Genomic DNA, 27,066 nt, shown 5'->3' on the forward strand with positions numbered 1-27,066 from the left:
TACTGTTTACCCGAGAATCCTTTGGGCAACCCTTCCTATGCCAGCCTGGAATTAGGCCCTTGATCCTGCATAGCAGGACTGGGTGGCAGCACCATGGACAGCAAATGGCTCATTCTAGCTGATCCCATCCCTGCTTCTGGAAGTCTGGGCTTGAACCAGCTGCCAGAGAGCGAGAATCCTGAGCGCAGTTGCTTGCTGTTCCTCTGCTCTTCCCTCCCTCTCCTTTCTTTGACTCTTCTCTCATTTGCCTATCTACTTCTCCTACTGATCCCCTCTCCTACGACCTTATAAGGCAAGATACATGTGTGTTTTGACATCAGATTGACCTGGGTTTGAATCCTGCCTCTCCTATTTCCTTGCCAGATGAATTTAGCCAGGGGCTCTCCTTGCTGCTGAACAAGGAAATCTATTCTCACAGCGATCCTGAGAGCTTGGTAGTAATATTACCCCCATTTCACAAATGATGAAATTGAGGCAAAAGGAGTTCATTACTAAACTTCACTCAGCCTCCATTTCCTCGTCTGCAAAGTGGAAATCTTAATAGAGCTTACTTCAAGGCTGTATTATATGAATTCCATGAGATACTATACATAAAGGGTTTATTATAGTATGTAGCACAAAGAAGTTATTTAATAAACCTAATCTATCATTATCATTGAATAAGGGTATATAATAATGGGTTTCATTATTAATTTACATTGTCACCCTTCACTGTGCGTAGCAGTTTCCTCATCTGTAAAATGGAATTGATGCAGGATTGCTCTGGAGTCGGCTCATATCAGCTCATGAGAGCCAAATATTGATTTTCAGGAGTTTTATGAACCACTTGATACCACATTCATAGCTTGAAATTGGCCATGGTAAGAGTATTTACACCGTAGAAATCAGCAAACACTACAAAGCAGGGAATTCCTCCCTACCCCTCCATCCCCCAGAGCCAATGGTTAAACATTTGCCAGCATGCCACTGCATCTACATCAGAGAATTGGTGTGAGGACTGAAGGAGAGAATGGCCGTGATGGCACATTGCAAAATGCAAACTGCTGAACTTAGGGGGATGGCACAAGGTGGTCCTACAGCAGCCACAAGCCTGGCACCCTTTTGTCTGCGGATTCTGGGGAGCTGCTGACTTGTGAAGAAGGTGGGGGGGCGTGTGGGGCCTTGGGGAATCAGTGGTGAATCACTAACTCTTTGCCATCCCCACGTGTCGGCATTAACTGTAATGGCTGCAATAAAGAATCCCAGATGGGGGAAATGATTCCATCATCCCCGCGGGAGTCCCAGGGATGCAGCCAGGGATAGAGAGAGAGAGAGAGAGAGAGAGAGCGCGCTCATCCTTGTCCCTGGGGAGTCACTCAGCCCGGCACTGTGCCTTGCCCAGGGGGTGAGGGGAACATGCAGAGGACCGTGACAGGGAGACCCTCTCTCATAACTGTTACAACAGCTACTATTTATTGAGCACCCACCATGAGCCTGATGCTTTATGTATCTCTCATTTCAGTTTGTCTGTGAGGGAGGCTTGATTGTGCCACTGTATACAGGCATGCAGCATCTGCTGAGAGGACAACAACCTGTTTATTGAGTTCTTAGTATGGGATAGGCACTGTCCTCGGTGCTGAATACAGAAACCTATTTGAATTCTGAAACCAATCCCAGGAGTTTGGTGGTACTCTCACCCTCATTTCACAAATGAGGAAATTGAGGCCAAAATGGGGTGCATGACAGGCCCAAGGCCAAACTGCTAATAAGCGGCAGAGTCACTGATTGTGATTCAGTACACCAGGCCACCATCCAGAGTCACTGTGTGTGTGTGTGCTGACTCTGGCTCCCAGAGGACTTTGGCCTTAGAGAGTCCTGGGTTCAAATCCCACCACTTCCTCAGTCTGTGCCCTCAGTCGAGTCTTTTCCCCTGTTTGACCTCTTTCCTCACCTGTAATTTAGAGGGGCCCACTCTGCCTCTCAGAGATGCTATGAGAATTAGAGGTGATGGATTTAAGTGGCTGGTGAAGCTAGGCATGTAGTGAGTGCTCAGTAGGGTTTATTTCTTTCTCCTCTCTCTGTTTAAGAGGAGGCGCCTAGGATCATGCCCTTGCCCTGAATAGGAGACCCCTGAGTACCAAGCATCAGGAAGGAGGGGGCTTGCCCAAACCTCTTCCCCAGCTTCTCCAGGCAACTCTGACATGGTTGATGGGGAGCTGGAGCCGCCAAAGAGAGAGGCGCATTGCAGGGCCGGTTTAGGAGGCTGCGGGGGTGGGGTGGGGGGGACATGGAGAGGGAAATGAGAAATGCAAAAGAGTGAAAAATAAATACATGTGTCTGTCTGGAGTGATCGAGGGCTGGAGGTGGGAGAGGTGGGTGGCCGGCTGGGCTTAGCAGAATTGCTGCAGTAGCACTTCCAGAGCCTTACTCATTAGCCAGGCAGTGAACTGGTGTCACCCCTGAGCATGCCGCCCCGCTGGCCCAGAGAGCCCAACCCACCAAGAGGGCCCTACCCAGAACCTCAGGAGGCCTGGGCCCCATCGCCTCACCATCAGGGCACCCAGAAGAGGGCATCTCCTTGAGGTGAGGTCTGAGTCTCATCCCCCTTGGGTCCTATCCTGAGCCCCCAAGACTCCCTCTTGGGTCTTGCATCTCACACCCTCCTATCTGGAAAGGTTTGGATGGACCACACAGCTTTGCCCATCCTTCCATTCAACCCCTCCCCCACCCCTTCCATCACCCCCACCCTGTGCAGCCTCACATCCCAAGCCCTGCTTTTGTCAAATTGAACATGATGTCAAATTAGAGCCATCTCTGGGACAGGCCGAGAGGAGCTCCCAGTTTAATGAGGCAGTGTCGAAAATCAATAACTTAATTGCCGCTGTTTGATGGACTTTTATCCAATTTATGCTCTCCCCAGCAGCCTACGTGCAGAGCATGAGGAGAAGTGTGTGTGTCGGGGCTGGGAACTGTCTGGGCACCCGGGAGGAGGGGCGAGGAGGGCCCCAGGACCCACAGCCAGCTACTTCCAAAGGGAAAGCTGCCTGCTGCTCTTCTGCCTGGGGCCCAAGAGACACTGGCCCCTGAGCCCCAGTGAACTTGGCTGTCCTTCTGGGATGCCCACACATCCCCATGGCGGGATGGCGGCGGGGGGGATTAGGATGTGGGAGGAAGGAGGCAGAATTCCCTTGAGAAATCAGGAGGAGCTGGGATGAGTAGAAGGACCCCTGCATTGGGAGTAAAGTGCCTTGTTTCCAGTGTTAGCTCTAACTCTGTGATGACCTTAATTGGTGAAAATAACCATTTCCACCACCCACTGAGATACTGCTCTGAGTTCTGCATTGGGAGTTTAAAATGTGTTCCCTCATGAACCAAGGACTAGGACTGTCCCCATTTTGCTGGTGAGGAAACTGAGATGCAGAGAGGCTGTCTTCCCTTGCCAGAGTTTTACAGCTGGGAACCACCAAAGGGAGATTTGAATCCAGATCTGACTCCATGGTCATGCTCGTGCCACTGGGAAGGCCCCAGGTCTGGAAGCGGGTTGGGGCTTAATGTGGGGATGAGGACTGTGAGGGGATTGGCTTCAGTGACCTCCGGCCTAGGTCTCCTTTCCCAGCTTCTCTGGGAGTGGGGAGCGATGGGGGGAACAAGCACAGCGGCCCCAGCTGACCCCTGTCTCGCTTGGTCCCCCGGGCCCAGGCACGTCGGTGATGCAGGTGATGGCCTCGGATGCGGATGACCCCACGTACGGCAGCAGCGCTCGACTGGTGTACAGCGTGCTGGATGGCGAGCGCCACTTCACCGTGGACCCCAAGACCGGTGAGGGGAGGGGCGTGGCCGGGCCGAAGGGGCGGAGCCGGGGCGGAACCAGAGGCGCGGCGCAAGGGGCGGGGCCGGAGGGGGCGGGCGGAAGTCTCTCAGCGTTCCGACCAACAGTGCTGAGGTTAGGACAGAGGACACCGAGGCATCTTTCTGGCTCCAGGAGACCCCAGGGTCGCGGAGAGGGAGGGCGGCCAGGTAGGAAGAGAGAAGGACCGAGGAGCAGAAAAAAAAAATAGAGTGGGGGGCGCCTGCAAGACTGGTGCGGAAACAAAAAGGCAGGAGGCTATCACTATGGGCCCCCTGAAAGGGCTTCGGAGGTCTGAACTCAGTGGTCCCTCTTGCCATTGGAGCTAAACTGAAGCAGGCGTGTCCGCAGCCCAGACGCGGTCGGTCATGGTCATAAGTGTCGCTGGGGGCCGGGGGTAAGGGGGGACGGCCGTCGGCCCGTGAAAGGCACCATTTCGGCAGTTATGAAGGCTGTTCAGGTGGCAGTTGTTAAGGATCTGGTGGGAAGACCGAGGCTGAGACCATTAGGGAAGGATGGCTTCTTGACTTCCTTGCCCTCCCCCCCAGCACCAAGCAATGGTGCAGCGCTCCCACGCACCGTCCCCCACGTCACTCACTCTGAGGCTAGAACCTGAGTACATCTCTGAGGGGCCTCGTGAGAGTGGCAGGGAGAACAGAGGCAGGAGGCTGAGGCTCAGAGAGATGAAGTGGTTCACTCAAGGTCCCACAGCTGGGAGCGGCTGCCGATGACAAGGGCATCTCTCACTGTCCCAGGGACTGGAGAAGGCAGGGGATGAGACATCAGACACCACAGAATGTTCATCAAATGCCTTCATGGGGCTCACAGCCCAGGGGGTCAGGGGTACAGGCATCTGTGTGGGCAATTAGGATGCAAGTTTCTTGGAGGAGGGAGCAGCAATCTCTAAAGGATAAAGTGTTGGCCAGACCGAGATTCAGAGAAGGGCATTCCAGGCAGAGGGCATGGTGCAGGCAAAACTGGGAGGAGGAGAACAGCCTGAGGCATGAGGGGAATTGTAAGCAACTCAGGACTGGAGAAGAGGCTTGTTGAGAGGTAATGCAGTGAGGCTGGCAGGGGCCTGACTGCCCCGTGTAAGGCGGGCTGAAGCACTTGGATTTTATTCTAAGGGTAGTGGGGTGGGAGGGTGTTTGATGGATTTGGGTTTGGGGTTTTTGTGTGTGTTTGTTTTGTTTAGGGGGAGGGGTTGAGGATTCCAGTCTATAATTGCATTCTCTTACACATAATATCCGCATTATTTTTTTTCTCCTTGTGAAACTAATACGTTTTAGAAAACATTCAAACATTAAAGAAATGTTTTTTAAAAGAGACGAAGGAAGGAAGGAAAAAAGGGCTTCCCACCCTCATCCCCAGTAATTGCAACCCCAAAGGTAGCCACTTGGTATATATATCCTATGAGACCTTGAACTCATTCACTTGAAAAATATTGAGGTTTTTTTTTTTTTGCGGTACACGGGTCTCTCACTGCTGTGACCTCTCCTGTTGTGGAGCACAAGGCTCCGGACGTGCAGGCTCAGAGGCCGTGGCTCACGGGCCCAGCCGCTCCGCGGCACGCGGGATCCCCCCGGACCGGGGGCACGAACCCGCGTCCCCCGCATCGGCAGGTGGACTCCCAACCACTGCGCCACCAGGGGAGCCCCCGAGTTTTTTCTTTTTTTTTAATAATACATTTCAAGGTTCAAAATTCAAAAAGTCCAAATTTGTATTTAGTGGAAATTCTCCACCCCCTCTAGTCCCCCAGCCACCCAATCTGTATCCCCAAGGCAACCAATGTAATTATCTTGTGTATCTTTCCAGAGCTATTCTGTGCAGGTACAAGAAAATAGGTACATGTATTTTCTTTTTTTTACACAAATGGTAGCTATAAACACACACTATACACACTGCTTGCCTTTTTCGCTTAACGATACATCTTGCAGATTATTCCGTATCAGTACATAAAGAGCTTCATCATTCTTTTATTTAACAGCTGTTGTGGATACACTAAAATTTTTTCGCCAGTCCCCTACTGATGGACACTTACGCTGTTCCCAATCTTTTTCTACCATGAACAGTGTTACAGTGCATAACCTCATACATAGATCATTTTGTGCTTGTGTGAATGTATCTGCAGGATAATTTTCAGGAAGTGGAGAAGCTGGGTCAAAGAGCATAGTGTGTTTGGAATCTGGATAGATAATGAGGAAATGTACCAGATTACACTCCTGAAGACCCGATTAGGAGAGAGCCTGTTTTCCTTCCCCCTCACCAACACTGTGGACTCATTGATGACTTTTAAGCAGGGAAGTGACATGCTCAGGTTTTCATTTTAACAAGATCCCTCGGGCTGCCACTGTACAGCATGGCTCAGAGGCAGGAACTGAATTCGGGGAGACCCAGGAGCCTGGAGTGCCCAGCAGAGAGCCCCGAAAGACAAAAGCCAAAGCCTGCGCCCTTTCTCAGCACCCACCCAGACTCCGTAACCTGCTTCATCTAGTTAGGGAGCCAGAGGTGATACGGGATTGGTAGAGAGGGTTAGTTGAGACACTGAGGAGGGAGAGTGAGGGATGACAGTGAGATTCTGCAAAGGGCAAACCTTGGAGGCCTGGGTGAATGTACAGGACTATATTCAGGGAGGAATCTGGGGGTTCCTAACTTTGGAACCTAGGATGGGAAGGGGCACCACCTACAGAAACAGAAGGAGGAACGTGGATTAAGAAAACTGTCTAGGGACAGAGGAATTACTGAATGTGTTCCAGGATCTGATACAGAGCTAATTAATTCCATTTTAACTATATTGGCTTTAAGATGAGAGAAGAGGAGGAAAGAAACATCTAGAATGGGCCATCTGAAATATGGGCCTAAAGCTCCAAGAATGGTTGAGGCTCTTTAAGCTTTGGTTTCCCCACGTACACAACAGAGATAATAATACTCATCTCACATGATTGTTGTGAGGATCCAATGGGAGAGTTCATTCGTTCATTCAGCAACTCTTTATTGAGTCCTGTACATGCCCAACTCTGCTGTAGGCTCTAGGAAGGCAGCAGCAGGGAAACCCAACACCCTACCCTCATGGAGCTTTTATTTAAGTAGGAAATACAGAAAATAAGCACATAAACATACAGCATAATGTGGAGTAGCAATGAGTGCTAGGAAAACACATAAACAGGGTAAGAGAGTAGACTTAGATGAAGAAATCAGGACAGGCCTTTCTGGGGAGGTGATGTTGGGACTGAGTCCTGAATGAAGTGAGGGTGTGAGCCACTTCGTATCTAGGAGAGATACTGACATGCTCAGTGCAATACGTGGTACATAAACGTAAACCAGGGGGATGATGAGGATGATGATGATGGCGATGATGATGACGATGATGATGATGAAGCCTTCGTCCATTCAACCTGAGGAGGTGAGGTACTTAGAGTTGATCAGCTTTAAGGTGGGGAGGAAAAGACAGAACACAGAAATAAGGGAAGGGCCAGGACTGAGTCTGGGAGGTGACAGGGGTGGGCAGATGAAGCGTCAGACTCCGGAGTGAGGAGGATGGCCAAGTTCTCAGAAAGAACATCCCCCACTGCAGAGAGTCGGGAGGAGGGTGGCCAGCGGGAGGCCATGGAGCCTGGGAGGGCAGAAACAGTTCTCAAGAAGCCAGAAAGTGGGCACCAGGCAAGGTAAGTGAAGAAACACAAACAGGGTCCTTGTTTCTAGGGTCCTTCAACTTTCTCTGTTTGGAAGGGTCTTTGTAGACATTGCCCAGGAAGGACCCGATTTTTCCTCCCCTTTCCTTCGGCCCCATGGTAGGAGCCACCCTGGTGCCATTTCCAGCCCCAGCTTCATTTCCCCAGCCAGGAATATTCCGCTCATGCGGGTCTATATTTAGCAGCTGCTGCGAGGTACAGTCTGTTCTCGCTGTGCAGATAGCAGGGAGCAGAACCGGAACCGGGCCTGTGAGGAAGGTGTGAGGGAGGGGGAAGGCAGGGCGCCACGAGGCTCGTGCCAGAGGAAGAATTAACTTCTGTGCTTTAAAAGCCAGGCCTGCCCGTAGACCCCCAACAGGGAAAACAGGGATGGCATTTGCGGGCTCATGAGGCGTCACTTGGGCTCCAGGACCCCTTCTGCAGCATTTGGAGGGGACGGCGGGGGCGGGGAGGACAACAGCTAGAACTGGGGCGACCGGTGAGGACAAGGCTGTGGGTTGCCGGGGCCAGGTTCTCATGACCAGCCCCCGCTCACCACCACCCCAGCAAGAATAGAAAGCCTCTCTCTCTCTCTCAGAGACTTCAAGATATCTGCTGAAAATTCTCAATTGAGCCAGAGATGTTTGCTTTTCCTGGGAGGGAATGAAACTAACCTTTGTAAGTGCCAGATCCTGATCAGGATGATGTACTAGATCTGGTTTCTGCCTTCGTGGTGCTTTTGTTCCAACAGAGAAGCCAAATACACAGAGGCAACTACACCCAGGCTGCAAGAGGCGGGCAGAGGGTCTGTGGTTGTAGGTCAGTAAGTCAAAATGTTTATTGAACACCTACCATATGCCGGACCCTATAGATAAGATGATGGATGGACAAGACCAGCATGCATCTCAGCCCTTGTGGAACTGATTTATGAGGTCCTCAACCCAGGACTTGAGGAGGGGGAATCATCAAGGTATCTCCAAAATGTGGTACCTGCTGCTGGAAGCTTTGTCTCATTTAACCCTCTTAACAGCCCTTCCAGCTGGATTTCCCCATTTGACAGAATAGGAAACTGAGGCTCAGAGAGTTAAGAACTTGTCCGAGGTCAGATAACATATAAATGGTGGAACGAAGGCTTGAATCCATACCTGTCTGACTCCAAAGTCCTTCAAAATCCCAAAGTGCCTCTTATCTGACTCTGTGTAGCCCTGGCACATAGTAGGCCCTCAGTAAGGGTCTAATAAATGGGTCAGTGAATGAATTTTCAGAGCCAGATGGTTTAAGAACAACTTCATCAGCTGATTTGGGAATTTTCCCCCAGGCCCCCCAGGAGGGCACCAGCCTCCAATATGCTTCTCCCAGCGTCAGGAGTGGGAAGTGGAACAGAGTAGATAGCAAACTATGCCATCAGTTCCTGCCATCCCTGAACTGGCCTCTTAGTAAAGTGACTGTGCTGGGGAGAGGAGGGGTCTATGTCCCTGCCCTTTGAATCTGGGCCGCCTTATGACTTGCTTTGGGCCAAAGCATGTAGCAGAAGTGATGTTCTGCAAATTCCCAGATTAGGCCTTAAGAGACCTTGCAGCTTTCACTCCTCTCTCCTGGAACATGGGCCTGAGACTACCATATAAGGAAGCCAGCCCAGCTCAATGGAGGATGAGAGAGGTCTGGCCAATAGCCAGGGTCAACTGCCAGGCAGGTACATGAGGCTCTCTTGGACCTTCCAGCCAGATGACCCTGCAGTGAAACGCAGCTGTGTGAGTGACCCCCAAAGAGGGACGATTTCTCTGTTAACCTATCTACCGCTATATGACAAACTGTCCCCAAACATGGTGGCTTAAACAGCACCGATTTATTATGTGTCCCAAGTCTGTGGGTTGGATGGGCAATTCTTCTGCTGGGGTCACTCCCATGGCAACACTCAGCTGGCAGGTCAGCTAGGACAGCTGGCATGGCTGGGCCTGCCACGTGGCCTTTCATCCTGGCCTTCTTCACAGCACAGTGGTCTCAGGGTTCCAAGAAGACAAACCCCAATGCACAAGGGCTTATCAAGCCTCGGCTTTTGTCACACTTGCTAATGTCCCATTAGCCAAAGCAATTCGCTCGTATGGCCAAGGCCAGCGTCAGTGTGGGAGGGGATGACCCAAGGATGTGGATCCCAGCAGGCATAGTTCATCAGGAGCTATCACCATAGCAACCTGTCACTGGGTGTGACCCCAGGAACAGGGTCCAGAGGCAGCATGGCCTCAGGGTACCAACCTCCTAGTTGCCCAGAGATGGCATCTAATCACACACTCAATACGGCTTCATGACCTGTTTCCAGGTAAGAAGACTTCAGTGTCCCCAGTTCCCCTGGAGCTGGAAGTGACAGGGCAGCCAGGAGGCCGGCCACATAAGCATGGCTTCTCACCCACAGGGGTACACCTCAGCCAGACCCCTGCTCCGAGCCCTACTCAGAGTGAGGGTCGCTGAGCTTTTGGTCCACAGGCTCATAGATGTACAGCGGCCCCGATCCCATCACCAGCCTCCGCATCAGTGAGATCCTAGGTGTAAATGACACGCACAAAGCTTAGCACGTAGTAAGTGTCCAACTGGCCCGCACCCCTCCTGCCTTTCTGCCTGGCTCACACCGGGAGCCCTCTAGTCTCTGGCCCGGTGATCACTCCCCCCGTCAGTCCATCTGCCTGCCCTCTCCTTCCTCCCTCCCGCCCTCTTTCCCCACCCCTTGCTGTCCGTCTGCCTCTCTGGTGTCCCTGAGAAGCTCTGTTCACGCTGCCCTTGCTGTTCTTCGTCTTGCTTTCTCGCCCTCTTTCTCTCTTTGTTTCTCTCCAGGTCTCTGTCTCTCTGTGGATCTCTGTCTTACTGCCTCCTCCTGCGTGTGTGTATTTCTCTCTGGCTGTACTGCTCCCCTCTTTCTTTCTCTCCTTCTCTGTCTCTGTGGGCCTCCCTTTCCCTCTCCTCCCCTCCTTTCCCTTCCTCTTCGCCTCTGAGTGCGTGGCTCTCTGTCTCTTTCCCCTCTAACGCTCACTAGATTGCCCTCTGTCTGTCTCTTGCTTCTCTCTCTCTTCTTCCCTCTCTGCCACCTTCATCCTTCTTCCTCTCCTCTCTTTTCCCTTTCTGCTCTTCCTCTCCTTCCAGCCCCCCAGGGGAGAGGACATGACAGGCCCGCATTCCCAGTACAGCCCCTGCTGTGCAGGACTGCAAACACTCAACTAAGAGACCAGCCAAGGCCTTGGGCCCCACCCTCATCCCTAGAAGGGCAACCCTCTGACAATCCCAGTGTTGTGGTGCAGCACCAGGGGGACAGGACAAGGGGCCTGCTGCGTGATTGGAAGCATGTCTTGCCTGATGAGGACTGAGACGAGCACGGGGGCTATCTCATGAGCCGAGACAGGACCACATAAACAGCATTGCCCTGTCAGAGGCCTGGGCTCTCCCCTTGTACCTGGTGGTGGTGCGGGGGGGATACCAAGCAGGCTGGGCAGGGACCCTCCGTCCTTACAGTGGTCCAGCAGAGCAGTCCACAGCATGGATTCTGGCCCCAGAGTGCCTGCTGGAATCCTGACTGCGCTTTCTACATGTGTGCCCTTGGGCCAGTACTTAACCTCTCTGTGCCTCCATCTCCTCATCTGTAAACTGGGTATAATCACAGCACCTTCCTCCTAGGGGTGTTGAGAAGATCAAATGAGGCAGTTCACTCAGATGCACGTCAGTGTCAGGTATTGTTGTTATTGTCACATGCACTCCTCATGAGATGAAACTCTGAACCAGTGGTTCTCAACTGATTTTGTCCCCAGGGACCATTGGACAGTGTCTGGAACTAAGGTTGGGCAGGGAGGGTGCTGCTACCAGCATCTAGTGGATGGAATTATCCTGCCCAAAATGTCCATGGTACCAAGTTGGAGAATCTTGTTCTTTAGGGAGGTATTGTGATTGTCCCATTTTACAGATAAGGAAACTGAGGTTCAGAGAGCGGAAGGGATTTGCTCAAGATCACATGGTCAACAAACGGCAGATCTGGGGTTTATCCCAAGTTCATCTGCTTCCAAGTCTCCCCTGCCCTTGGAAAGACCAGTCCCGGCTGAGGAGGGGTCAAGAGGGAGCTTACTGAGGAGTCTTGAGGGCTTCTGATAGAGAGAGAGAGACACACACACACTCCAGCCTCTCCTCCCATTCCGTTGCCTTTATTGGCATCTAGAGGCTGTCTGGGGACATCAGGAGTGAGAGGCTGGGCATTATGGGGCGCATCATGGGGCTGCTGGTGCGTGACTCCACCTGGCGCTCAGGCCCTGGGCACCACCTGTCACCACCTGGTGCTCGCAGGTTGGAGCGGGTCGGGGGGTGGGGGGTGGGAGGGGGAGGCTCTGAATGGCTCATCCACTTCCCCCTCCCCCCTGGTCTCCCACTGGCAGGGAGGCAAGAAGCCCAGCCTTCCCCTGCACAGAATCAAGCTTGTGGCCACCCCGACTCCTGCCGCCCCTCCCCCTGCTTCCGTTAACAGCTTGAAGGATTGTCTGATCAGCGATTAGCTGGTGCCTGGACAGAGAATCTAGGGCCAGGCCTGAGAGGAAGGGGCTGGGGCCCCCAGGGCAGGGGGATGATTTAATCATGGAGGGGTGTGCGGGGGGGAATAAGTGTGTGCAGTAGCTATGCGTGTGCGTGTGACCTCGTGTGTTACGTATGTAGTACATAAGTGTGTGAGACATATCAGTGTTTGTGTGCACGTAAGTGTGACTCCATAGTGAGTGTGTCTGAGGGTGGGTGTGAGTCCAGTTCATTTTGTTAAACACTCACCAAGCTGCCACTCCGGGCCTGGCTCTGGGCTGAGCGCCACTGACCCAGAGACAAATCAGACATGGGCCAGGCTCATGCAGAGAATTATTGCAGGTTCCTCCTCTCATGGGGAAACCGAAGCCCCAGAAGTGGGATCGGTAGCCCAGGGGGGTCACACAGTGCCTGGTTCTAGTCCCTATGCCTCTTTTTAGTAAACCAAGTAGTCTATATTCTATTGCTTTTGTGTTGCGTGTGAGTGTGTGTTTGAGAGTGTGTGTTAGTATATGTGTATATAAATATGTGTATGTGTACGAGTATGTGGGAGGGTGTGTTTTAAAGTGTGTATGTATGAATCTGATAGTTGTGTGTACGTGTATGTGTGAAAGAGTAGTGTGTGTGTGAGTGCGTGTGTGTAGCATAGAATCTGTGTGAGTCATCTGTGAGCATATCTATAGAAGCACGTGTGTGTGTGTGCGTGTGTGTGTGTATGTGGTGGCTGCTGGGCCCCACACCTGCACAGCGGCCATATCTGTGTCTTCTGCATCAGCCGCTCCCCTCCTGAACTTGAACGAGCCCGGCCTCTGCCTGGGGAGGGGTCTCAATATCAGCTGGCAGCTGGCAGGGGGGCATCCCTGGCCTCACCCTCCCTCATCCACAGGCGTGATCCGGACGGCCGTGCCTGACCTTGATCGCGAGAGCCAGGAGCGCTACGAGGTGGTGATCCAGGCCACAGACATGGCGGGCCAGCTGGGCGGCCTCTCTGGCTCCACAACTGTCACCATCGTGGTCACCGACGTCAACGACAACCCGCCCCGGTTCCCGCAGAGTGAGTGAGGCCTTCCCAGAGGGAGGAGGCAGATCCGTGTGTCTGTCTGATCATCCCTCCAAGCCACCCATGGACCCCAAGCTGCCCTGTAGGCTTCCCGCCATAGAGGGACTCCCCCATCTGTCTGTGTCCGTCCATCCGAGTCACCCACTTACCCCCTCCCCCTCCAACCACGCTTCTTGCACGGGCCTCAAAGTTGTCTGATTTTCCATACATCGAAGTAACGCGGTTACCTTCCCACCCCTCACCTTGCTTCCTGCCAAGAGTGAGCCCCTGTGTGTCCACCCACCCCGACTGGCCCTTGCGCACACCCCTATCCTGCTTATTGTGTGTGTGATCTGCTACTGACCCAAGCTTGCAAAGGGACATTGGAGGTGGGAGGACAGATACAAGGATATCTTAGGGAAACAGACAGAGGCTGCAGCCATGCCCAAGCCGAGTGACACCTATAATTGTGCATGGAGATGCCAAGGTCTAGAGTGACAGGTCTTACCCCTTTCCTCTGAGCCTGGAGGGCAGGATTCCGTGCTCCTGAACTAGGAGGGCTTTCCACTCTCTGCCTCCCCAGGCACAACAGGGTGGAGGCGGCTTCTCTGACTCAGCCCCCTACCTCCCCATCAACCCAGCCAGCCCCTCTGTCCCAGGTTCAGGCTGAGCCGCGTGAGAAGCCACCGAAGCTGGCAGAGACTAAATGCCGTGGGGAGCTGGGCTGATTCCTATCGGGCAAGTCATTACTTGAGGTCTGCTGCTCTCACATTAGGCCCCGCCACAGGGGACTGACCCCCGAGAGATAAGGGAATCCAATCCCTTAGCTGAGAGCACATCGCAGCCTAAGCGCCTCAGTCCAGACGCACAGCGGGGTGGGCAGAGCCGGCCAGCCAGCTCCACGTCGTTGCCAGGGAGCCTGGTAGGGCAGCCGCCCCCAGCCACTCCTCCAGCACAGCCCCACTCACCGATGGGAAGCTTCAAAGCACCGTGTGGAGGGGCGGGGACCACCCAGTCTTCTGCCCAGTTGTGTGATGCTCTGTGCCAGCCCTGAGCCGGAAGGGGTGGGGCACAGCAGAGGGGCCAGGGTCCCCCAGAAGACTCCTGTTCATTCATTCATGTACTCCTTCCTTCTTTCTTTATTGTGAAATACACACACAAACAGAAGTGCGTAAAAGAGAAATGTCCAGTTCGACAAATAATGACAAAGCAAACAATCCTGTAACCACCAGCCAGGACCCCAGAAGCCCCCAAAAGCCCTCTTTTTTTTTCCCATCCAGCTATTCCTTTATTTTATTTATTTTATTTTTTTAACATCTGTGTTGGAGTATAATTGCTTTACAATGGTGTGTTAGTTTCTGCTGTATCACAAAGTGAATCAGCTATACGTATACATGTATCCCCATATCCCCTCCCTCTTGTGTTTCCCTCTCACCTTCCCTAACCCACCCCCCTAGGTGGTCGCAAAGCACCGAGCTGATCTCCCTGTGCTATGCGGCTGCTTCCCACTAGCTATTTTACATTTGGTAGTGTGTATATGTCCATGCCACTCTCAAGCCCTTTCTTGATCATAACTTCTCCCCCCAAACCCTCCTCCGGAGTTAACTTCCATCTGCTTTTGTGATCATCTCCTTGCTTTTCTTTTGTCTTTTCTTTTTTCTTGAAGTATAGTTGATGTATAATATTATATAAATCATAGGTGCACAATATGGTGATTTGCAAGTTTTAAAGGTTATACTCCATTTATAGTTATTACAAATTATTTGCTACGTTCCCTGTGTTGTACAATATATCCGTGTAGCTTATTTTAAACCTAATAATTTGTACCTCTTAATCCCCTCCTCCTATCTTGCCCCTTCCTCCTTCCCTCTCCCCCTTGGTAACCACTGGTTTGTTCTCTATATCTGTGAGTCTGCTTCTTTTTTGTTATATTCACTAGTTCGTTATATTTTTAAATTTTTTATTTATTTATTTATTTTTGGCTGTATTGGGTCTTCGTTTCTGTGCGAGGGCTTTCTCTAGTTGCAGCGAGCGGGGGCCTCTCTTCATTGCAGCGCGCGGGCCTCTCACTATCGCGGCCTCTCTTGTTGCGGAGCACAAGCTCCAGATGCGCAGGCTCAGTAGTTGTGGCTCCTGGGCCTAGTTGCTCTGCGGCATGTGGGATCTTCCCAGACCAGGGCTCGAACCCATGTCCCCTGCATTGGCAGGCAGATTCTCAACCACTGCGCCACCAGGGAAGCCCTGTTATATTTTTTTAGATTCCACATATAAGCGATATCATACAGTATTTTTCTTTTTCTGTCTGACTTATTTCACTTAGCATAATGCACTGTAAGTCCATCCATGTTGCTGCAAATGGCAAAATTTCATTCTTTTTTATGGCTGAGTAGTATTTCATTGTGTATATATATACCACATCTCCTTTATCCATTCCTTTAGGGTTGATTCACCCATGTAGGCATCACCTAACATAGTTTAATTTCATGTCTTTTAACCTTATCTAAATGGAGCCACACAATACAAATGATTTGTGTCTTGCTTTTTTGTCTCTCAAAATTATGTTTGTGAAATCACACGTTGTTGCTTGTAGCTATAATTTATTCATTTTCACTGCTGTATAGTATTCCATGATTTATCTATTCTCCTGTCAGTGGACATTTGGGTTGTTTCCAGTTTGAGGCTATTATAGAGGATCCTGCTTTGAACATTGTTGCATGTGTCCTAGTGCCATTTTGCATACATTTCTCTAGTGTACAGAGGAGCAGAATAAACTCATCTTCAGTTTTACTAAGTAAAGCCAAATTGTTTTCCCCCATGAAGAAATGCATGTGTCCATCGTACCATATCCTCACCGACAGTTGGTCCTGTCAGATTCCTTCATCTGTGTTAATCTGGTGAGTGTATACTAGTATCTATGCTGCTTTTCATTCATTCACTCACTAGTCACTCACACATTTCATTTATGTGACAGCCTGGTGTTCTGCCAGGCACCGTGAATGCCTGATGAATAAGGGATGTGGTCCCTGCCTTGCCGGAGCTCACACCCCTGAGGTAGGGAGGGGGAGAGAGAGAGAGGGAGAGAGAATAAACAGAAAATGATAGGGAAATGCAGTAATCCTTACAATGGGATGAGCTTGGGGGCCCTAGACACACAGGAACAGAGCCTGGAGGTCTGGAAGCTTCCCTGTTGGAGGTAATATTCAGTGAGATTAAAAAAGAGTAGGAACAGGGGAAGTGAAGGCAGAGAGGAGAATAAAGAGAGGGAATGTCTAGAGGTAGGACAGAGCAAGTCATCCTTAAGGAATTACAAGGACTTCAGCCAGACTGAAGCTTAAGTGAGGGTGGACGGTTGGGGGCATGAGGCTACAAAAGTCAGCAGGGGCCAGGCAGCAAGCACCTTGCAGGGCAGGCCAAGGGGCTTGTACAACTCCATCCCAAGGGCAGCGGTGAGCTATGGCAAGGATTAACGCAGGGGAGCGGCGAGGCCAGCTTGTGTTAAAGCCCCCCCAACCCCGGCTGTTTATGTGACAGTGAATCAGAGGCAGCCACTCCACACAAGGGTATCCAGACCAGAGGGGGTCCCAAGAGACACATCCCCATCTCCACAACCCCTGCTGGCCCATCATTTAGCAAATCACCCTCTCCTTCATCTCGGCTCTGGGAGGAGAGCAGGGAGCTGTTTGCGTCCCACCTGACCCTCATTCCTTCCGGTTTCCCCCTGCTTCCCCACCTTCTCTGGCCGCAATGGTCATCTTGCCATTCTTCAAACATGCCAGGCGTTGCACCCACCTCAGGGCCTTTGCACCTGCTGTTCCCTCTGTCTAGAATGCTCCTTCTGAAATATCTGCTTGACTCACTCCCTCACCTCCCTCAGACTTTTGCAGAAATGTCATGTTTTCCTCAATTGCCCTATGTAAAACTCCACACACACCTTCGTCATCACTCCCATTTCCCTTCCCAGCTTTATTTTTCTCCGAAGTACCATTTGACCTACTGTTTTACTGATGTGATTGTTTAGTGTCTTTCTCCTTCCATTAAGAGGAAAGCACTGTGAGCCCTGGGTTTTGGGTCTGTTTTGCTTGTTGCTGGAACCTCAGTGCGTAGAGCTGCATCTGGGACATCATAGATACTCAATAAATACGTGGAAATGAAGGAACCAATATCATTAACATCAACAGCAACAAAAAATCAGCATGAAGCCCCACTGTTCTAATGCAATTTGTTCCATTTATTGGGTAGCTACCAGGTGCTAGGCCCTATGCTAAGCAATTGACATGCATCATCATGTGAGTTAATGGCAGGATGAACAGTGCTGTTAGGAAGGCACTGTTGTTATTCCCATTCTACAGATGAGGAAAACCAAAGCTTGGGATTACACAGCTGGGACTGACTCTAGAGCCTTAGCCTTGATCACTGTGTTCGTCTGTCCCTTCACTGGGCAGATGGGGACACTGAGTCCCAAAGAACTGCAGGCACTTTCCCAAATCAATCAGAGAATAAAGCCAGGGTGAGAATTAAAACTCTCCTCTTTGCACTGCATCCCACATTTCTGCAGAGGACGCACCTCTCCCAGCATCAGTCCTGGCCAAGCAGGGAGCGCCTTTAAGACACTGCCCTCCAAGGAGCCCATCTGAGACACGCCCCCTCCTCTCCCCTAGCACTGGTGGGAGCTGGGGGAGGGGCTGCCACTCCATCCCTGCTCACAGCTGTATCCCCTACAGAGATGTACCAGTTCAGCATTCAGGAGTCGGCCCCCATCGGCACAGCTGTGGGACGCGTGAAGGCCGAGGACTCAGACGTGGGCGAAAACACAGACATGACTTACCACCTCAGGGAGGAGAGCGGCAGCGGCGGCCATGTGTTCAAGGTCACCACAGACAGCGACACTCAGGAGGCCATCATCGTAGTGCAGAAGGTGCGGGGCTGCCCCAGGAGGGATGGGGGAGGCAGGCCCCAGGGCAGCAGGGTCAGGGGGGCCGTTGAGTGGCCAAATATCCCCACCCCACTCCACTCCAGGGATCGAGTCTCTCCGGAAACTCTGGACCAACCTGGGAAGACGCTGATGGTGTCATTCCCATTTTACAAATGGGAAAATGAAGCACAGAGAGGTTAAGTGACTTGTCCAAGGTTGCACAGCTAGTTGTCAAGAGCCAGGATTCAATCCAGATTTGAATCTGTGCTCTTCAACACTATGCTGAGCCAGTTCAAGTTCATACCAGGCCCTTCACACTCATTGTTTCCTTTAATCCTCATGTTTCCCTCTGAAGGAAATACATTATGCCCATTTTTACAAGTGAGAAAACAGAGGCTCAGAGAGGTAAAAGGGCTTGCCCAAGAGCACACCTGTAAAGGGTAGAGTGGGATTTGAACCCAGGTCTGGTGAGCCCAAAGTGCTTTCCGTCCTGAGTCTAACAGCCTCCTCACCCACTGGCCAGCCTGGGAACCAGAAGCTAAAACAGCAAAGTCAGCAACCCCTAGGGAAAGCGGACGGAGGGCAAATAAAAAAGCAAAAATCCATCTTCTGGGACTTGGTCACGGGCTTGGCAACTCAGGGCTGCGCAGGCCTTTGAGCCTGTCCGCTCCAACCCTGCTGTCCCATGGGAGGTCTAAATCCCCTGCCCTGGCCCACAAATGGTCATAGGCCTTTGTACATGCCCGGGGATGGGATGCTCACTCCCTACCATTGCCCAGCTCTTCCCCCTCCCATTCAGCCAGAATCCGTCTCCTTAAATCTGCTCCTATCAGCCCAGGTTCTGCCCTCTGGGACCCACAGAAACATCTGCCCCCCGACGGCCCTTCATTCACTCAATAAGCAAACTCTCTACCTGGCCTTGAGGGCTTGAGGACAGAGAAAACTCCCAGTTTCTTCAACAAGGATAATAATATAATACGAATACTTATAATGAGCGTTTACAGTGTGCCAGGAGTCCTTCCACTGCTTTCCATGTAGTAACTCATTTAATCCCTACAATGACCCTCTGAAGTACTATTATTGCCCGTTTTATAGATGTGAAACTGAGGCCCTGAGAACTTCAGACATTTGCATCCAAGGTCATGCATCTTACAGAGCAGTTGTAGGGCTATGGGTCCGGGCAGTCTGGCTCCAGCATCCACCCTTTTAAGCATTAAGTGGTTTTCAGTCTTCTGACCTCCATTTGTCCTCACTGTAAGATGAGCCCATTTCACAGATGGGGAACTGGAGGCCCAGAGAAGCCCAGCATCACACAGCAACAGAATCAGGCCCCAAGCCCAGCCTGGGGACCCCAGCACAGCATTTGCTCTCATCCACAGTGCTGCCTCTATCCTGCCCCCCTCTCCTCCCTGGCTCTTGGGCCCCCCTCCCGCCTGCTCCAGCAGTGGCGCCCGAGGTGCCCCTGTGGTGTCAGTGCTGGCTCAGGGATCAGAACCCCCGCCTGATTGATGACCTGGCTCCAGAGCCCATCGCTCACTCCCAGACCAGGCCCGCGCCTGCCTCCCTGCATCCTGATTTCCCAGGCAACAGGATGGAGGAAGGAGGTAGGAGGTAGCCCTTCTTTTTTTCTTTTTTTTTTTTTTTTGCTGCTGGAGAAGGGGGCGGGGGATGGGAGGTTCTGACGGGAAAGGAGGGTCCTACACACAGGGCAGGTCCCCAGGAAGGTGGCCCTTGCTGCTCAGATAGCTCCCCCACCATGTAACGGAGGTGCCTGTGGTTCCACCAGTGCAATTTCTCTTTGCTCTAAGGCATTGCCCTTAGGAGGCCAGCACCCATACAGCCATGGAGCTTGTCCATCAGAGGGTCACCCACCAGCACTCTCTGATGAGAAGCAGGGCTCAGCATGGCTTTAGCCAGATCTCTGAGGAAAGCTCTAAGGCAGCCAGGCTTATCAGGCTCAACTCACATTAGCAGCTGCCACCGGTATATACCAGGAACGTGTCATTTAACCCTCCCACCTGAGGCCCAGAGAGGCCAAACAGATTGCCCGCAGACACAGAGCCTGTCAGCAGCAGATCCAGTGCCTTTCCTCTCACGGGCCTGGGACTTGGGAGCCGACCTTGGGCAACTTACAGAGCCTTCTGGGCCTCGATTTCCTTATGTGTAAAATGTGATGATAATAATAATACAAGCCTCTTTGGGATGTTGTAAAATAGATGAGCCACTATGTTTAGAACACTGGCACATAGTGCTTTGTAAATTAATAAATTAATGCCCCAACCTACTGTGCTCTGTAGCAGGAAGTCTGGGTATCAGTACTTGACCCTGTGTCCCTGGACAAGACTGTCCCCAGCAGGGCCTTTCTTTCTCCACTTGTAACCAGAGAGGGTTGGTCTGGGTCTTGGACAGCCGGTTCCGTGGCGCAGCCTGATACTCCGGAGGCCCTGCTGAGTCAACTGTCACCTTGGGCCAGCTCCGCCCTCGCGGGGCCCATCCCCCCTGACTTGGGCTCTGTCCGCCTGGAGGTGTAGAGCAGACCCCAACCCACTCACCGGCCGTCTGCTTCCTCCCCACCAGCGCCTGGACTTCGAGTCCCAGCCCGTGCACACCGTGGTCCTGGAGGCGCTCAACAAGTTCGTGGACCCCCGCTTCGCTGACCTGGGCACGTTCCGCGACCAGGCGATCGTGCGCGTGGCCGTGACCGACGTGGACGAGCCCCCCGAGTTCCAGCAGCCCTCCGGCCTCCTGGAGGTACAGGAGGACGCGCAGGTGGGCTCCCTGGTCGGCGTGGTGACGGCGCGGGACCCCGACGCCGCCAACCGGCCCGTCCGGTGAGACCCCCGCCCGGGGCCGACGCCTGCTGCCTGCTACCCCGCCAGCGCCCTCGGACAGACGGCGGGCAGAGGGGGAGGGGGCAGGGCGGGGAGGGGAGGGGGAAACGATGGTGTGGGGGGAGGGGAGAGAGAGAGATGGACACAGAGATGAAGAGAAACAGGCCGGGAGCCAAGGAGACAAAGGAAACAGGTTAGAGAACAGTCGCAGAGAGACAAGGGACCCAGGATAAGGAGAGAGAACCAGGTGTGACAGGCACAGCACAGTGACCTGGGCTCAACCTCAGTCCTCCACCAAAAAAAAAAAGATAATTTCATCCTTTCAGCTTTTCAGGTCAAAAACGTTGAAAACCATCCTCGAGTTCTGTCTTTCTCTCACATCTCCCTCCAGTCCATCAGCAACCCCTGTCATCTCTGCTTTAAAAACGTCAGCAGAATCGGACCGTTTCTCACCTCCTCCGCTGCCGCCACCCTGGTCCAAGCCACCTCTTTCTCCTGCCTGGATTACTACCTCCTCACTGGACTCCCTGCTGGTGTCCTCACACCTCTTCAGTCTAGAATGGGCACAGGAGCTAGACTGATCCCGTCCAAATGTAAATCAGAGCGTGGCCCTCCTCTGCTCAAAGCCCTCCAAAGGCACCTCTCGGGCCCAGGATAAAAGCTCAGACCCTCACAATGCCCCCCAGACCCTATACGGTGTGGCCTCACTGTAACCTCTCAGACATCACCTCCCACTACCCTCCTTCCCTGGTTCACTCTGCTCAGCCACACTGGCCTCCGCCCAGCTCCACAGATACACCCAGCCCGCCTCTACCCCAGGGCCTTTGCAGCTCCTGATTGCCTGGAATGTTCTCCCCCTTAATATCCCCATGGTTGGTCCTCTCACTTCCTCCAGGACTTTCCTCAAGCATCACCTTCTCAGTGCAACCTTCCCCAGCCACTCTTTCTAAAATGTCAACCCCACCCCAACCTGTCCCCCCACTTCGTATCCATTTTCCTTTGTCCTTCATCACCAGCTAACCTGCTACCCATTTTCCTGATGACTTCGTTTGTACCCCCCCTAAAAGATAAACACCAGGAGGGTAGGGATACATGTCTGTGTTCACGGCTATATCCCCAGCACCTCACCCACTGCCTAGCGCTCGGTGGACACTCCCTGACGCATGGTGAATGAATGACATGTAAAATCAGAGAAAGACTGAGAAAAGAGAGAGACTCATGGAGGGGTAGCGAGACCAACAATGAGAGGAAGTGACCAGAGAAGGAGGAGAGCCGGTGGAAAGAGGGCAGGAGTAACTAAAGGACAGAGGGACCCACCTGGCACTGTAGGAACAGAGAGAGGAGACTTGGAGAGAAAGCCAGCAAGGGGAAGAACTAGAATCAGACACAGAGGGAGAGGCACAGCAGGGAGCGGGGCAGGTGGCTGGAGGGGAGGGGATGCTGCGGCACTGTCAGTGTCCCAGGAAGGGTTTGAGAGCTGCAGCGGTTAGGGAGTCCCTGACCGTGGCCTGGGTCGGAAGAGTGTCAGATAGAAAGTGATCCAGAGGAGAAGGTCGGGGTGGGGCGGATGGCCATTGTTGGATGGATGGGAAAAAGAGCCTGGAGCTTCCTGCTTATTCCCTAAAACCCCTGTTACATAGTCAGTGAATGATCCCTCAGGCAACTGTGTGCCTAGCTCTGTGCTGAGCATTGGAGAAAGAGGGAAAGGAAGTTACTTTGAGGATCTCTGCATCACATAACTCCAGATGCGTAACATTCCCACCATCAGCCGTGTGAATGGCTCCGATTTGTACAGTGCACAGGCTGTGCAACCTTACATGGCAACCCGAGGTGAGGACACAAAGATGCCATCCTGCTTAACTACCCATGCACCTCCAGACTAGGAGCTACCCTCAGGGGTTTAGAAAGACTTCTTGGAGGAGGCAAGAATTGAACTAAGCTGGGTACCTGAGCCTGGTCAGGTATAACTATGAAGAGAAGGCCATTCCCGGGTGCAGGCGTCTGGAGACAGGGGAGTGGTAGGTGTGCCTGGAAAAGAGTAGACTGTGATCGCTACAGGAGGCGGAGGGAGATGAGCTAGTGAGAGAAGTCTGACGGGCCTCAAAGGTAGGCCAAGGGGCTCAGACTGGTCCGGAGGTCCAGAATGCCTCCTGGGCTGCCTCCACCCTTCTCAAGGCCAAAACTGCCCTCCACTGCCTCTGAACTCCTCCACCACCCTTCCATCCCTGCTATTGGTAGGTACAGTCTTTAAACATCCCCATCAGCCTTTGGCTCAGCCCAGACCTCTCCCAGGAGGGCATTATCACCCATGTTTGGCAGGAAACTCAGGCCCAGGGAGGGGAGGAGTTAAGAACCAGCAGTAGGAGCCTCATCCTTGCCTCCCAGGTCCCTGCTTCAGTCCGCCTGGCCCCCTCCTCTCCAGTACCGCGCTCCACACCCCCTCTCAGTCCTCTCCCTCCCGCCCTCCGTTGACTTCCCTTCCCCCCCTGCTTTTATCTGCACTGAAAGGGCCAACTTGGAAACCTGCTCTCACCTCTTTTCATCTCTCTTTGCTGCCTCTTCCCTGGGGCCCCTCAGATGTGGAGGCGGTGAGAAGCTTGAGACAGGTCCAATTTCATACGACAAACATTTACCCAACTCCTCCTCCATGCCCAGCCCTGAGCCAGGCCTGAGATGACTCAGCCAAGGGCAGAGCTGGAGCGGAGTGCCCAGTCCACAGGGGACAGGCATGGAAATGGGAAGCCAGAGAAGGGGTCCTCACAGGCCACATGTGCGGCCCAGAGCCCAGCTTATATTCCAGCTCCCCCAGTTCCAAAGGTCCTAGACTCAGTCAGCACCTACGCATTGAGTCATGTCACGTCAGCCACTGATCCAGGAAATGGGGAAACGGTGATAAGACCCAGTTCCTCCCCTCATGGAGTTTGCCGGCCATTGTGGGGGGGCAGAGAGTCAACAAGTAGCTGTTGAGACACATCAACAAATGGTGGAAAGGGATCATTGCTGATAAGAGCTATGAAGAAAATAAACTATGTAATGGGATAAGGAGGATTGGGGCCACAGGGGGCTACTTTGGCTTAAGTTGTCAAGGAGCTGGCAAATGAGTTCACATCAGAATGATCAAGAGAGAGCCAACCAAACAAAGATGTGTGGAAGCGCTTTCTGGGTAGAAGGAACAGCAAGTGCAAAGGTCCAGAGGCAGGAACAAGCTTAGTGCGTTCTGGAAATGAAGTGGTAACCCGGGAGATTTTGCCTAGCATAGTAGGCACCTGGGAAATACAGAAATACAGATGTACAGAGTGATTTTTCTGAGTCGCTGCACTGGAGAGAGTGGAAGATGCCTCATACTGTGGCGTTTGGCCCTCAGAATGTAGTTAACTCATTCTACAGATGAAGAAGCTGAGGGTCTGAGAGGAGAAGTGACTCTCCCAGTGTCACTCGGCCTGAAAGGGGAAGGAATGAGATTTAACCCATGATTGTCTGCTTCTTGAGTCCAGCCTCCTGCCATTTCACTCCTGCTTCTGACTCTCTTTTTAGTTAGAACTATTTCCAACCTTACACCGTGCCCTTCCCTGTGCGTGAGGCCCAGAGAGTCAGATGGGGGCGATGGGAAGGCTGGGGCCCCGTGTGAGTGAATCTAGTGACAGATCTAAGCCTGAGTGGGCTGAGGCAGGGGCTAAGGACTAAGGAGCTCCAAGCAGGGGCAAGGACTCTGGGCACCAAGGAGGGATGGCCCCCGAGCAAGGATGAAGAGGACGAGGTTGGAATGGGAGGACAGCACTCCAGGGTGGAGTGATAGTGAGGGCCTGGCGGCAGGAACAGAATCATGGAGCCAGAAGGTTAAGTTCAGGGGCAGGGAGGTCAGCTGGATGAGCTCACGTGAGGGGGGTGGGCTGGAGATGAGGTCAGCGGGGCACTTGGGGACAAGCTGTGAAGGGCCTTGAATGTCAGATGAAGGTGTGGCACTTTATCCCTAGACAGTGGGAAGTCTTGGAAGGCTTTTGAGAGGAGGAGGAGAGGGCTCAGATGGGCCCATGTCTGGATTAGGCAGCCTTGCAGATAGACTGGCTGTTTAACAGCCCAGCCCCAGCCCTACCAGCCCCAGCCCCCTCGTGAGTCTTCCTTGAATGCCAAAAACAGGAAAGCCCACACCGGACCAGAGAGAGAGTGAACACTTCATTTCCTCCCAGCAGTCCACAGTGGGGTGCAGCAGAAAGTACATGTGCTTTAGAATCATGAATCCTAGCTCAGTTGTAGAATTGTGGGAAAATCACTGCACCCACTCCAAGCCTCAGTTTTCCCATCTCTAAAATGGGTGTCATGGTAGTTCTTGCCTCATTCACTTATTCAAAAAATAGGTACTAAACGTCTATCATGGACCAGGTTCTACGCTCGGTGGTCCCGGGATTGGAGGGAGGATTAAGTGTTTGGTACATAATAGGTCCTCAGGAAATGAACATTACCATTTTTCTCGGTGCTCTGGACACCTGTTTCTCCCCTTCATTCTGCAACCAGAACTAACCACACACAAATTTCTAGGTGTCATGTGCAGGCTTTGAGTGTGTGCTTTAAAAGGGTTAGGGGGAGGGGAAAGAGTCGAAGACAGAATGGGGTGAGCAGAGAAGAATCCCCGGGTCAGGGGAGCAGCCCCTTTTGCATCTGCAGAGTTTCCCCCACTAGTAGCGCAGGTGGGGGCCGCATCATTCAGCCTGCTGCATGTACACGTGTATGTACACGAGCCTGGACACAGGAGCACCGGGCAGCCTGGACACACATGAATCTGCAGACTTGCATATTTATCATGCCTATGTGAGCTAGGTATGCACATATTTATGTGGAGAAAACCCACATGCGCACTCAAGGCTGGAAGATGTACCCTCCCCACTTCTCTCACCCTGACCTTGACAACAGCAGTGTTTTGTGCTGTTCCCAGGGTGTGGGAGCACCCACAGGTATACCTGGCTGGTCCTGAGGAGGGTGCTCTTAGTTAGATCTGGGAATCTGGACAGACAGACGTGGCTTGACCCAGGGCAAGGCACCTGGCATCTCTGAGCCTCAGTTTCCTCATGTGTAAAATGGCAGCAGCAGTGATGACTGTTATCTGCAAGGACTGGAGGAGCTCGTGCGTGTGAAGCCCTTACACAGGCCTGTCACAAAGTCTTGCTGAGCAAATAAAAATAAGAGCTAATCTGGGCTTCCCTGGTGGCGCAGTGGTTGAGAGTCCGCCTGCCGATGCAGGGGACACGGGTTCATGCCCCGGTCCAGGAAGATCCCACATGCCGCGGAGCAGCTGGGCCCGTGAGCCATAGCTGCTGAGCCTGCACGTCCGGAGCCTGTGCTCCGCAACGGGAGAGGCCGCAACAGTGAGAGGCCTGTGTACCGCAAAAAAAAAAAAAAAAAAAAAAAAAAAAAAGCTAATCCATACGTCATGTGATAGGTGCCCAGCGCTGTTAAAAGTGTTTTATTGGTGTTTTATTGGTAGTACTTGTCTAATCCTCACAACCACCCTGTGAGGTAGGTATTATTATTAGCGCCATTTCTAAGAGGGAACCAAAGACCAGAGAGGTTAAGTGACTTGCTCAGGGTCACACAGCTAGGTTTCAAACCTAGCCAGATGGCCACCAGATCCACACTCCTGACCGTCATTCCCAGGCTTTCTTTGCACGTGTGCACACGCACACACACACTAGCAGACACATACCCACACTCTATCACTGCACTCTTCCACCCGCACCTGCTGCTGTTCCCCTACCTGCCCTTCAGATCCTGGCTGACCAAATGAGAAGTAGGACAGTGAGAACTGAGCAGAACCTTCTAGACCACAGATGCCTCCTGTCCTTCTCAGACCACTGGCAATGCTGCCATGTCCATGCATGGTGCCTCCCACCCCCAGGCACACAGACCACACACTGGGTTGAAGGGTCACCTGTGTCCCCTTACCAGACATTTCGGAATGCTCATTAGAATAACAATAGTTCTCGCTCAGGAAGTCATTTTCCTGGAACCCAACTAGGCACCTATCCCCTAGCTAGGCACTTAAGCCTCCCAACCACTTGCAAGGTGGGAGTAAAATCGGTTCCATTTTGCTGAAAATTAAGGCTCAAAGATGCAGTGACTTGTCCGGGGACATCGTGGATCCAGACCCAGGGCTGAGCAGCTGCCTCTTGTACCTTCCAACTGCAACACAGCGTCACACACCAGTTTCCATCCACAACACAGACACACAACTCGTGCACCTACACGTGAGGGGT

General features: G+C 52.5%; 1 protein-coding gene across 1 annotated transcript in view; it reads left to right on the forward strand.

The window, feature by feature from the left end:
* Window positions 1-27,066, forward strand: part of CDH22 (cadherin 22) — a 71,810-nt gene that overhangs the window by 20,254 nt on the left and 24,490 nt on the right. Inside the window, exons 3-6 of the mRNA XM_081256218.1 lie at window positions 3,679-3,798; window positions 12,923-13,090; window positions 17,797-17,990; window positions 20,565-20,818. Of these exons, the coding sequence (XP_081112344.1) occupies window positions 3,679-3,798; window positions 12,923-13,090; window positions 17,797-17,990; window positions 20,565-20,818 (736 nt within the window). The remainder of the gene's footprint in view (window positions 1-3,678; window positions 3,799-12,922; window positions 13,091-17,796; window positions 17,991-20,564; window positions 20,819-27,066) is intronic.

This window comes from Mesoplodon bidens (assembly GCF_964165515.1).
Source record: "Mesoplodon bidens genome assembly, chromosome: 15".
Taxonomy (NCBI): Eukaryota; Metazoa; Chordata; class Mammalia; order Artiodactyla; family Ziphiidae; genus Mesoplodon; species Mesoplodon bidens.